At 33.8% G+C, this 12,329-nt stretch overlaps 1 protein-coding gene across 4 annotated transcripts in view; it reads right to left on the bottom strand.

Moving 5' to 3' along the window:
- Window positions 1-12,065, bottom strand: part of LOC111047668 (Kv channel-interacting protein 4) — a 157,330-nt gene extending 145,265 nt beyond the window's left edge. The window contains exon 1 of one of the 4 annotated variants that reach the window (XM_039426889.1): window positions 11,603-12,065. Coding sequence is in view for 1 of the 4 variants with exons in the window: in XM_022333479.2 (XP_022189171.1) it covers window positions 2,591-2,615 (25 nt within the window). In the remaining 3 variants the exon portion in view is untranslated. Of the gene's footprint in view, window positions 1-2,590; window positions 3,003-9,074; window positions 9,304-11,602 lie in introns of those variants that run through there. The other 3 variants (XM_039426891.1, XM_022333487.2, XM_022333479.2) reach the window with 3 other exon arrangements.
- Window positions 12,066-12,329: the final 264 nt, after the last annotated feature.

Below are 12,329 nucleotides of genomic sequence, written 5' to 3'. Positions count from 1 at the left end.
GTGAAAATAATTGTACGACTAAGAAAATGAATAAATAAATATTAACTATAAATTCAATCTTTCGTTACAAACTTTCTATGCTTTTACACTCCAGCCAGAGCGAAGCTCGATCCCCCGATATTTATCATTTATGAAGACACTCATATGAAATAATAATATTCAATATTCTCAAGAATTCAACCATTTTTGAGAAGAAGAAAAGGCTTATTATGCTCTATATTGGGCTCTTGTGACTATCATATCATAGTGAACGAGTACTATCTAAATGAGACTGTTCAGCCGCCTGTCAGTTGGATTGACAAAGATCAGAGGTGTTCTTAGTAGATTATTTAGCAGATTTCAGAAAGACCTTTCGCTAAGCGGCTCTCCCTGAAATAATCTATTATCTATCCTGGATTTATCTATTAAGTTCCAACTTTTTGACTGACAAGTCTTATCAAATAGGCGGTATTGTCAACATTTATGTCTCATTGATTGTCAGGCAATATAGATAAGTATGTCCATGATTTTAGGAATAAGTGCAATTTGATAGTATAGCTCAAAGAGAGGATGAACTCTTCTATTGGTTTTCTGATTGAAACTCTCTCAACTAAAAGTTAACTGAAAGTAAATTTACTTTTTACTCTCAAAGTCTCAACTGGTCATTCAGTCACTGCTGGAGGTTAGAACTCCTAACTGAATGTTACGAGATATGAGTTTCATAAACACAAATTCAGAATTCAAGTGAAAATCAACCTAATCGGACAAAATAATTGTGAATTACTTCCACAAGATAACCAGAGCTACAAATATGTTGTCAAAATCCCATTAGCACAACCCTGATCTTTCAAATATTTTAATATCTTTTTGGAGTTTTCCATACAATCATGTAGACAATAGTTCAAAATTAGACAAAAATCAACGTTTTCCATGTCACAATAAGGGATAAGAATAGTACATGAAAATGATTATGGTAATTGTGAAATAATGATATTATTAAATCTCATATTAGATGATAGTTAATGCAAATTATGTGAATCGCTCTCATTCTATATGACTTTTACAGAATTCTTCGAGCTAAGTATTTTTATTATTTTTAGAATAACTTATGAAGCGTCTATGGTACAGGGCATAGACCCATAAAGTTTTGTGACCCAGAAAGTGGATGGAGTAAAATATGATACAACGCTTTGACGCTTAATCTTGAATAAATTGTCTTGATGTACTGAATTCACGCTATGACATTATTTATCTCTTCAAAACCAACACACAATTACAAGCTGCGTTAACAAAAAACAAAACCTCTTTCAAACAATAATTCCAAGTGGATTCTTCAGACAAGTGATTAACTGTAGTCTGAGTTCCTGCCAAGAACTAAATGAGGAGAATAGTGAAGCTTTGTTTTGGATTATATAAGAATACAAGTTTGCTTAGGTTTGCTGAGATGGCCTATTTTAAATTCACTTTTGCTATAAAGCACTCGTCTTGACAGCATCAAAATTCTATTTCGAATTGAAGCTAACTTCCAAAATCTACAGTCATGAGTAATGTCCTAGTTCGATAGGACGAGACCTGTACTTTGGTTTTGAGAAGCCTGAGCGAATACTTTCATGTACTGATTAGAAATAAAAGCTTGATTTGTTGGAAAGTTATTGAAAAATTCAATAAAGTTTTATTAAATGAAAAAGACTAAGAAATTGTTAAAAAACACAGATTTATTGATACTTAGAAAGACCGGTTTCGGTTATTACACCATTGTCAATCTCTGATAAACACTTGTTCAAGACCGGTCAATCTTGTCTGTAAACATGGTTTATTGATACTTAGAAAGACCGGTTTCGGTTATTACACCATTGTCAATCTCTGATAAACACTTGTTCAAGACCGATCAATCTTGTTTGTAAACATGGTTTATTGATACTTAGAAAGACCGGTTTCGGTTATTACACCATTTTCAATCTCTGATAAACACTTGTTTAAACATGGTTTATCGAAAACACTACTTGTTTGTAAACATGGTTTATCAGAGATTGACAATGGTGTAATAAATCTGTGGTTTTTAACAATTTCTTAGTCTTTTTCATTTGATATGAATAATTACGCCAATATCAACTTCTCAACTACACAAAAAGTGAAAATAGAGTTTTACATTACTAATTTAAAAGCTTGTTTTCTGTTTCCATCAATTTGTACAAATAAAATACAGTGCATTCGAGAAATAGAATCCAGAATGAGTCATCAAGTCAGTAAAAAATAGATGTCAAGATTGTTCCACTTCAGACCTCCTATACTAGAGAGCGATTCCACTATTTAAGAGAGTGACTTTATATGAATACTTAAACGATAAGAACATTCTTGTAACTAGTTCATGAGCTAGCTCTGAAGTGGCTGGAGTAACTGACCTCCAGATGAACTCAATCTCGTCACTTTAATTCATGAGAGAACAAACAAATGATTCCCGAATTCCTACATCCAACGGAAAAAATTGAAGCTGTAGCTACTGAGTACATATTTTGAAGACAATCTTTCGGTCTTTACCGTATAATGAAACTTGTATATCAATTTTACACAGGAACCATAATTATTATTATTAAATAAGTGATGTTTTCACCTTCTTGTATTGGAGGAAGTGACATTGATGTATCTAATAATCACTCTACTGAACATCAGTTTCTGCTCTCACATGCGAAGCTGAGAGGGTAATCCATAGTCAACTTTTGAAGGTGATGTATATTCAGAATTCACTTCTCTGTGCACAAAATCCAGTACGAAGTATGTTCCACTCGTATCAATTGCAATATCACTAGTGATTGATTCCACTAAACAATCGAAGTTCATCCCATGTTTCATTTGTTGCACCAGAATTACGATATCTCCAACTACGGGTGAATGCTTAACTAATTGTTCCGAAGTATTCATGATTCCGATCTAAATAGTAAAGAAAGTTTTTCACTGATAATATCAATACATTCATACTTGAAACCCTTAAAATAATGGTGATAATAGTCACAAACATTCATTATCAGATTACTGAAACAATATAAATATCCACCGATACACATACTTTTTACATCTACTCTGTTAGTATTAACATGCTCTTAAGGAAGCTCTCCAATGGGATTCTTTTGAGTCAAATAAATCAGACAAAGAGTTTCAATTAATTCTGTATGAATGCAATGATCATAGATTTCATAAAAGAACTTCCACATTGTTTTGGCTTTGTTTGGATCTCTAGACATCTCTATAGGCATCTCTATTGGATCTCTATAGGCATCGATTCAGAGTATAGACTTGCTTACCATCTATTTTTATCGTGATACTACCCAGACAAACTTTACCGAACCTCATCTTCCAAATTCCCATTCACACGTTTTAATTCTGAATGAAAATTTGGTGCTTTGATTGTTCATATTTTTAAAATACACCAGTATTTTGCAAAGAAAACACGCCGATCATATTTATTGGTTTTTGATAGAGGAAAAACAACTTCAGAGTTTATTCGAAGTGTCATTTCATTATTTTTCCCACAAAAATTTTGAACCTTTTCCAATAATATTGTTTTTCAAGTTTCAATAACCTGATGCTTACTTGATTATGCTTACTGGTAACTCAAATTTGTTTATTGATAATCCTAATTTCAAAATGTGAAAATTTGTAATAATTACAAAGAAGATTATTGGATAAGCACCAAAATAATATTTGAAATACCTAATTCATTATCATCTATTATGCTTTATTCCTATCATAATCATCTTGGTGTATCATTTATTGCCCTTGCTCAGCAATGCATTATTATTTTCCCAGATTAAATATTATCTGTAACCTCAAAAAAAATATAAATTTGTAATACTTTTCTCCTACAGGACACTATCCAGAATGATAGGGCTACTACAACATTATGATATTTGTAATAAATATTTTGTCTCCTACAGGACAGTATCCAGAATGATAGTGTCACTCTAATATAATGATGGGGCAACAAATTTTACAGAAAAATTTAATCATTGTTCAAAAAATAATATTTATGATATGTGAATAATGATGAATCTTTTACATCCTGGATAGAGGCTTTAAATTTACTTGTAAAATTTGTCATTCCAGTTTCGCAGATGACACAGTTAACTTAACGTTTTTGATTTGTCTAGTCCAGCGAAATATTATCATGTGATTGCCAAGTTGAACGCAGCTCCGCTTTGTAATGTTTACTCTACATGCAGACACATAAATCAAATCGAATAGATCCAACAAGCTCCAAGCATTCTCTTCAGATGCCAACCACAACTTCTCTTATTTCAAACGTCCATTTTCTCGCTCCTTTGAATCCACGTTGGAATTAAAAAACCGTATGATGAGGAGCTCTAATTTTAAAAAATCTTGAAACATGAATTTTGAGGATGTGAATGCAGATTGAGCAGCAATGTGAATGGAAGTATTCTTCAATATCGATCAGGTAGGAAAACACATTTTTAACAACTCATAACGGCGAATTTAAAGCTATAACTTACTAACCAAACTGATGCCGAAATACTTTCAAGAGATTATAAGTTCAAATAAATTGTTTCTACAGAGATAACTCCTATTCCTTTTTACTAGGAATATGTTTCCAACAAAACTTACAATAAGAGTATTTTTGTTTAAATCACGTATATTATAAATACTTAGTCGAAGGATTGATTGATTGAGTACTTTATTTATATAAGGAACGATATCAATGATGAAATCTATATACATATTTCAGAACAGTCGAAACTCTATAAATGAATTATTCATAATTTTGAGTTGATTCAGAAATGTTTTCATTGCAATAAGGTGTGGGAAATATATTCACCAGCTCTGAATACATAAACAAAGTTTCCTCTACCAATGTGATTCAGCAACAGGTGTCCAGTTGTTAGTAGCCCAGAGCTGAGTTTAGTGAATTTTTTGTACTGTTAAAATGTTCCAATATTGAGAACTGATCATAAAATTGTACTCAGAAGTTGAGCATGCAGAGAGTTGTATATTAAGATACACAAATCATTCACTGCTTAGAAAAGATCAACTCAAATATTATGGTTATTAACCTCTAGCATAGAATAACCAATCCATGGCCCGGTTGCGCAAAAGCCGGTTAAATTTTAACCGTGATTAATTTCACGAGAACCAATCAGAGAAGACCTTTTTGATAAGAAAATGTCTCTCTGATTGGTTCTCTTCGAATAAAACACGATTAAAACTCAACCGGCTTTTGTGCAACCGGCACTTTCTATAGCTATTTTCTACCCCTAAGTTATTAGATAAGGTTATTGTTGGCAGAATCAGCTATAATAAATTTGCTGACGTGAGACAGCATCAGTATTAAAAGGACTTATATAATCATCAAGCATCTAGGAATACGAACTCCATTTTCCAACACAGATAAACTCCTATTATCAAGAAGTACAGCACAGATAACACAAGTCACACATGGGCCTACATCTTCAGTTATAATAAATTTACTGACGTATCCTGAAGACTGCACCAGTATTAACTAAGGATTTATATATAATCATCAAGCATCTAGAAATACAAACTCCATTTTTCAACACAGATTAACTCCTATTATCTTGAAGTACAGCACATATAACACGAGTCACACATAGGCCTACATTTTCAGTTATAATAAATTTACTGACGTATCCTCAAGACTGCACCAGTAATAAAAAAGGATTTATATTGATAATCAAGAATTTAGAAATACAAACTCCGTTTTTCAATAAAGATTAACTCTGATTTTCTTGAGGTACAGCACAGATAACACGAGTCACACACATAGGCCTACATCTCGAGTAACTACGATCACAAATGAATCTCGTAAATCTGTCGCGCACAACGTTTTGAATAGCAATTATGCATGGTGATGGAGGAGTCAGTGTATATCAGGTAGTCACTCGTGTATCCATTCTAGCCTGATGATTGTCGTCGCTTCGTATATGTCAATAAGTCACTTCAAGTTAGCAACACGTTAAGTAAACACACGCGAACTTCGGAGCCGAACTCCATCGCAAGCTGCAGGACAACACGCTACACGCCACTACTGAACACGCTCTGTTTCGAACACCTCCTCAACGGTCTTTACCACTTGTTCACCCTACCACCCCCCTCACTACCCACCCTCGCCACCCATCGCATTCTCCATCTCCTTTGAAAAAAAATGTGCTCTGGAAGTGAGCCAAAACTGCTGCTCATCCTCATTGCACTCATGGCACAATAATAATAATAACGACCGAGGAGAACGAGAAAACGACGCTCGATTTCTTTTTCACAAAGCGGGCGGCTTCACTCGTAAAATGAGAGGATAGTTATCACGACCCGTCACAACATAACCCACCATGTATCCCACCTCGGTGCTCGGTCGGTACAGACCTATTCGATTACACAACTACAAGTGTCACTTCCACCAGTAACAGATATCCGAATTAAACTTTAGTTCGAAAAGAAATTATGTCAATACTAGATATACAGATGGAGACTACTGAGATATTGCAATTATTCAAATGCTAATGAATGAATTATTATTAAACGAAAATTCAAATTAAATGCTGTAATTCACCTCTAGCAAAAGACTTTCACTACTGCAAATATTGACAAAAGGGTAAACAGCTAGATGGAAGTTCGATAAGCGCTACTATTACATTTTTGAGAAGTCTTAGCGGTGAATTACAGCATTTAATTTGAATTATCGTTTAATAATATTAATACTAGATATGATATATTGTAGGTTCGAACGTGAGAATGAGAACTATATGATCGAGGTCTGAACGTTTGATGTATGTTTCGAGACCTGGATTTCATTCTTCTTAGGAGGTGGGAGAAATAAAAATTTTTGATTTCAAGTTTGCAGCATGCAAAACAAAATTATCAATGTGATTGCATCTAGAAGGAATTCCAATCAATGTCACAACCAATTTAAAGCTCATATTGACAAATATCATATGACAAATAATTATCGTTACATCAAGAACTTGAATGTAAAATTTTATGGGAATTAGAAACAAAAAGTTTTAATAATTCTCAACGAGAGTAGAATATTGTTGATAGCGTTAGAAGTTGGAAAAATAGTTTACGTTTATGTTATGTTTCTCAACTCGACTTTATATATTCCATAAATTTTTAAATATTAATAATATTTTTTCATATTAATAATTTATAGATTCTTATTATTTTCTTCAAACCCCCATTTCTCACTCTAGTTATGGTTGCTATACCATAGTTAAATAGTCCTCAACAAACCTGCCTGGCGCAGGTTGAGGACTCTCTAATTTTTGCACAGCCCGGACAGTTGAGGACTGCGACCGTCGAGGACTGAAAATCAGACCCAAAAGTCGCAGTCCTTGACTGTCGCGTCCCCTTCCTCTATAATTATCCTCCTGCAGAACAATCTGTCAATAGCCTCCTAGCCTCACCATCCTCCCACCTCTAAATCATCCTGTCTCTAATCAATTCTGTCTTCCCACCCTAACCTTGGTCTTCCTCGTATTTCCTATATTGGAAAGAACTATTGAATATTTTCTATCAAACATTACATTTATTTTATGAAAAACATTCCAAAAAATCAATTAGAATGAGAAAATATTCTTATTGAGGAGTATTCAACAGTGTGTATTGATTAGTATATAACTTTGTTTATTGATTATTTGGGATATTCCAAGTTGGAATAACAAGATCGAATCTAGAGAGAGAGAAAGAGCTGTGAATCGAATGTTGCTATCATGAATAATGCATCAAGTTGCATGCTGCACTATACTCATGTTTATTGTCATAACAGACATACCCAGCTCTCAAGGATTACATAACATAGTAATGTTGCAGTTGTGGGCGTGCTAGTCCAGTTCAATTATTACCATTCAAGATAATGCATTCCTAGCCTACTGACAACTTGATAGAGAGAGAGAGGACTTCTATTTGAATTAATTATAACATCAACTATTTATTCCTGAATTACTATTATGATAAGGTAGTTTATTGATAGTTTCTATGTATTGGAAAATGAAATGGAAAATAGTTTTGCTATATTGGTTAATCATTGATTGGTGGCTTTCTCGACTGAGGTCTTGATAAGTTAATGAAAGCTGAGTTTCAGAATATTCAAATGCTGGAAGTTTTCATTAGCTGAAGCTATTTTTTCATTATATTTTATTAGAATTACTTAAGATTACTCATCTCTTTACTTAGTTAGTATTTACTAACTCTTTACTTGAAGAGTAATTACTATGATAATAACTAGTTCACTACAAATTAAATTGTAATAAAGATCCGGGTGATTTGATATACGTCAAGAATACGACTAGAATAATCAGATACTTCATCGACAACGTTTTCTTAACTCTTCATAAGAAGAGTGATCAAAACCTCAGTTATTGAACTTCTAAACTTGAATATTTTACAATCAACTTCTATACAATTTAGTTTCACTTCAGTTCACAGAAATATTTGATCCAACTTCCTTTACATATCATGAATTATTGATGGATGAACATGCATACATACATCCAGATGCATTTCTTGATCTCTGCAAATAGGAATCTCTCCATGCCAGTTGAGTTATTTTATTGTTATTTATTATTTACAATGCAAATGAAACTAATGCAATAACATTGGTGTAAAAAATAATAAGGTAGTCCGTGTGCTATTTTTCTCCCAAATTTATAGGTGACAAAGTCTAAGATAAGGTTAGAATTTTAGTTACTTTCTTGATTATTTTCAAACAATGTAGATGCAATATTATTGATAATATGACGCACATTCAATACATACACGATAATTTGACCATTTAATAATATTAACCAATCATAAAACTGACGTTAATTCTATACAAAATTAAGTAGGCTAAGAATCATGAACAATCACTTGAAACAGTCAAATGCAGTATACTGCATCATTTCAGAGAGTCACAATAATAATAATTATTAGGCCAGTATAGTTTTATTTTCACCCCAACATTATAACAAACGACAAGCTGTTACATGCTTGTTCGTCCAAGTTTTTAAACAATTCATTCATTGTCCATGCATTCTCATTCTATTGTCAAGTAATGTTTGTTAGTGTAGTGAAGACAATCAACCATATAGGCCTACCTGTTAATTACCACTCCGTGGTTTCATCGATGATTATTCCAAGAGGTCTCCCGTGATAAATATAAGTGCATTAATGAATGATTCCTAATTTAACAAAATCTCGATTGGCAGTATATTTTATCGAAATCACTAAGCACCAAAGTCAAGAGCTGTCGGGAGGAAACCAGAGCCGAGATGTGAGCCGGCGCACATGCAATCTATAGACTGATGTCAAACTCAAGCAGTTCCACCGAAACCACTCTGTTATGCAGAAAGACATTCATTCTATTAATGTTTTCAAGATGAGCCGAAGCGTATGTCCGAAACGACTGCGTGTGCGGGGGATCGTACGTGCGTGGGTGAACGTCAAACCGCCGTGGAAAACGCTGCCAGAACAATAGCATTAAAAGTCGGCTGATGAGGCCGAGCATCATGAGGAGGAGGATGAGGGGGAGCTGATCAACCCATCAAGCAGGCGACAGCATTAAACCGCATCAGCCAATCATGCCAACTGAAACAACGCAGCCGGCCAAGCTCACAAATCGTCAAGAAACGTCAACTTGAAATCTCCCACGACGGATGACATTGTACACGTTTCACATCTGACTGACTGTTCAGCAAACTGTTCTGACTGACTCATTCTGATCAGCAAAGAATGAATCGAGATACGTGCATTCTTCAACTGGAATATCTTGAAAACTCATCAGGTAAAATTTGTATTATTTACACTGTCAATATAGCTGTCAATTTCAATTATTGTAGCCTACTCTCAAACATACTATATACTTGGCTTGGAATGCTTACTCTTGAAAATGAAAATGTAAAATGAGAACTGTGAAATGGTCTACATTCTGCCGTTAACTGTGAGATTCATTAAAGAGCCTGTTTTGTATATATGAAAAAGCATATTTTAACAACCTTCACCTGAGAAAGGGAGCAGAACTACGTTTATATGTATTGAATATTCAAGCGAGTCCTAATAACACTCTCAGAAACTCATGGGTCAATAATCTAAAAACTTTGGATCTTTAGCTCCTGAAATGCAGTTTCGAATTGAAAATAGTCTAAGATCTAGGCTGCTCTGCTGTACTACTAGCATACTGCTTTAATTATCACAGTTACAATAATTATTGACTTTGGTTAAGTTGATCATTTTATAATTTTCCAGTCAATCGATCATGAATGTTCTCAATTTCATTTATATACACTTTCTGACTGATTGCCACAACCATTAGTATCCACTATTTTTGATATCCATTTGGCCATATAAATTCAATTTTTCATTCAAAGATTCTCGCAAAACTAGAAATCTTATACATTGGGTCAATTTACAAGCGATTTGCACAAAAACATACTGTGGATTAGAGGTCCTATTATATTGTGCTGGTTATTTTTATTTCAAAGATTGAGTCCCAAATGTAGAATAAGTGAATGGTGGTGCTATCTCACAGCTTTTTGACAAACGTACACTTCCTGCTTGGGTGTGATTGCTAGATAGAGTAATTTGATTGATTTTCATGGGATAAGTTGACGGCAATTTCAACGAAGCAAGCAACGCTCAGTTATGCTGTTATTATAGCTCTAATGCACTTTGATGCACTTTTCAATATGGATACGTATAATAACTGAATATCGTGCTGATAACGTGGGGCTGCAGATTAAACAAAGTAACTGAGATCATACTATTAAATGTATGTATATTATCTTCCTCACTATAACAATAAAACAGAATGAGTCATACCCTTATGCATTGTGCACACCACAGCGATTCGCATGACATGAATTTTCAAGCCGTTGTAGTCGCCGTCACGCAAAGTCTTCATGAATGAAAGTGAAAAAACAAGATCCTATTTCACTATCGTTAACGATGAAAATCTACCATGGTGCTATTTTTGACCGAGCGAAGTGAGGTATAAGATTCAAGTCGACGGTTCGGCATTTCTCTTAATGTTGAAATGTTTATATGTTGCGCATTTACGGCGAAACGCGGTAATAGATTTTCATGAAATTTGACAGGTATGTTCCTTTTTCAATTGCGCGTCGACGTATAAACAAGGTTTTTGGAAATTTTGCATTTCAAGGATAATAATAAAGGCAAAAGGAGCCTCCTTCATACGCCAATATTAGAGTAAAAATCAGACTATAGAATATTAGTATCCATCATAAATAATCAGCTAACAAGTGATTACATAGATGTGTGGAGAAGCCAGTCTATTGCTGTATTTCCTTAAGGTCTAGTTTCAATCAGGTACTTGTGGATGAGAATACTGCGTGAGGTCTACTGTTCACTGAACTACTAGTTATTAAAAAAATATGTTGAAGAGAGAAACTGATTAAAATTTCATTTTGTATGTACAACAAAATTGCTTATTTCACGTGATCTATGTATGAATGGAAAACCATACTCAGGTTCATTAGAGTCACAAAACAATAGGTTATTCATTTATTTATTATTCTTGCAAGAAATAACTGACCGGAAGAGAAAAATTAAGGATTGAAAGAGTACAGTTTTATATGTTAGAATTTCATTACAATTGACATCTACTTACCTGTTGGCAGCTTCTTGAAGACAAGAGTTGAGGTAACGGCGTCAAAGCAAGGCTATCAAAAATCTATTATTAGCTGAAACGTCACCAAGAGTAGATTGATGTCTGAAAACTGATTAAGTAGCTGATTGATTACAAACAATTATCCAAAGCACCATCAAATTTATTTTCAGAGGAAACATTCAATATAAGCTAATGAAACGCACGAGAGCTTGGACCGGTAGGTCCGTCATTACAGGTTACTGACAAAATTCTGAATGCTATCAACTGAGATGTTGCTAAATTAAGAACGAAAACTGTTTTATGATTTTAATCTTGAAGCCATAGCACCGCCAGCTGCTGCTTTCCGGTCACGATTCATTTATATCAACGAAAAAGTACAGTATTTATAAAGCCAAGTGATTTCTACTCTGAACTACAGTTACTATATCAGAGGTATGGTTATATAGTTACTGTACTCTAAACTAACTAGCAGAAACTTATCTACAAAAATAAGATACTAACTTCATTATCGATTAGAAGATTATAAGGAAAGGTACAAACCCCTTGAAAGTAGTTGTTTGTAAATAGAGATAAAAAATGAGATAATTTGTCACAAAACTGATAAGGATATATTTCCAAGATAACAAGTTGGAACAGACTGTAAGGATAGGATATACTGTAAGGAATTAAGGAATGACAGGAGATTGTAAGGAACTGTGGAGCCATAGAATTGTTAGGAATAAAACTC

The sequence above is a fragment of the Nilaparvata lugens genome, chromosome 4 (genome assembly GCF_014356525.2).
Source record: "Nilaparvata lugens isolate BPH chromosome 4, ASM1435652v1, whole genome shotgun sequence".
Taxonomy (NCBI): Eukaryota; Metazoa; Arthropoda; class Insecta; order Hemiptera; family Delphacidae; genus Nilaparvata; species Nilaparvata lugens.
This window is presented reverse-complemented; position numbering and strand designations above follow the sequence as displayed.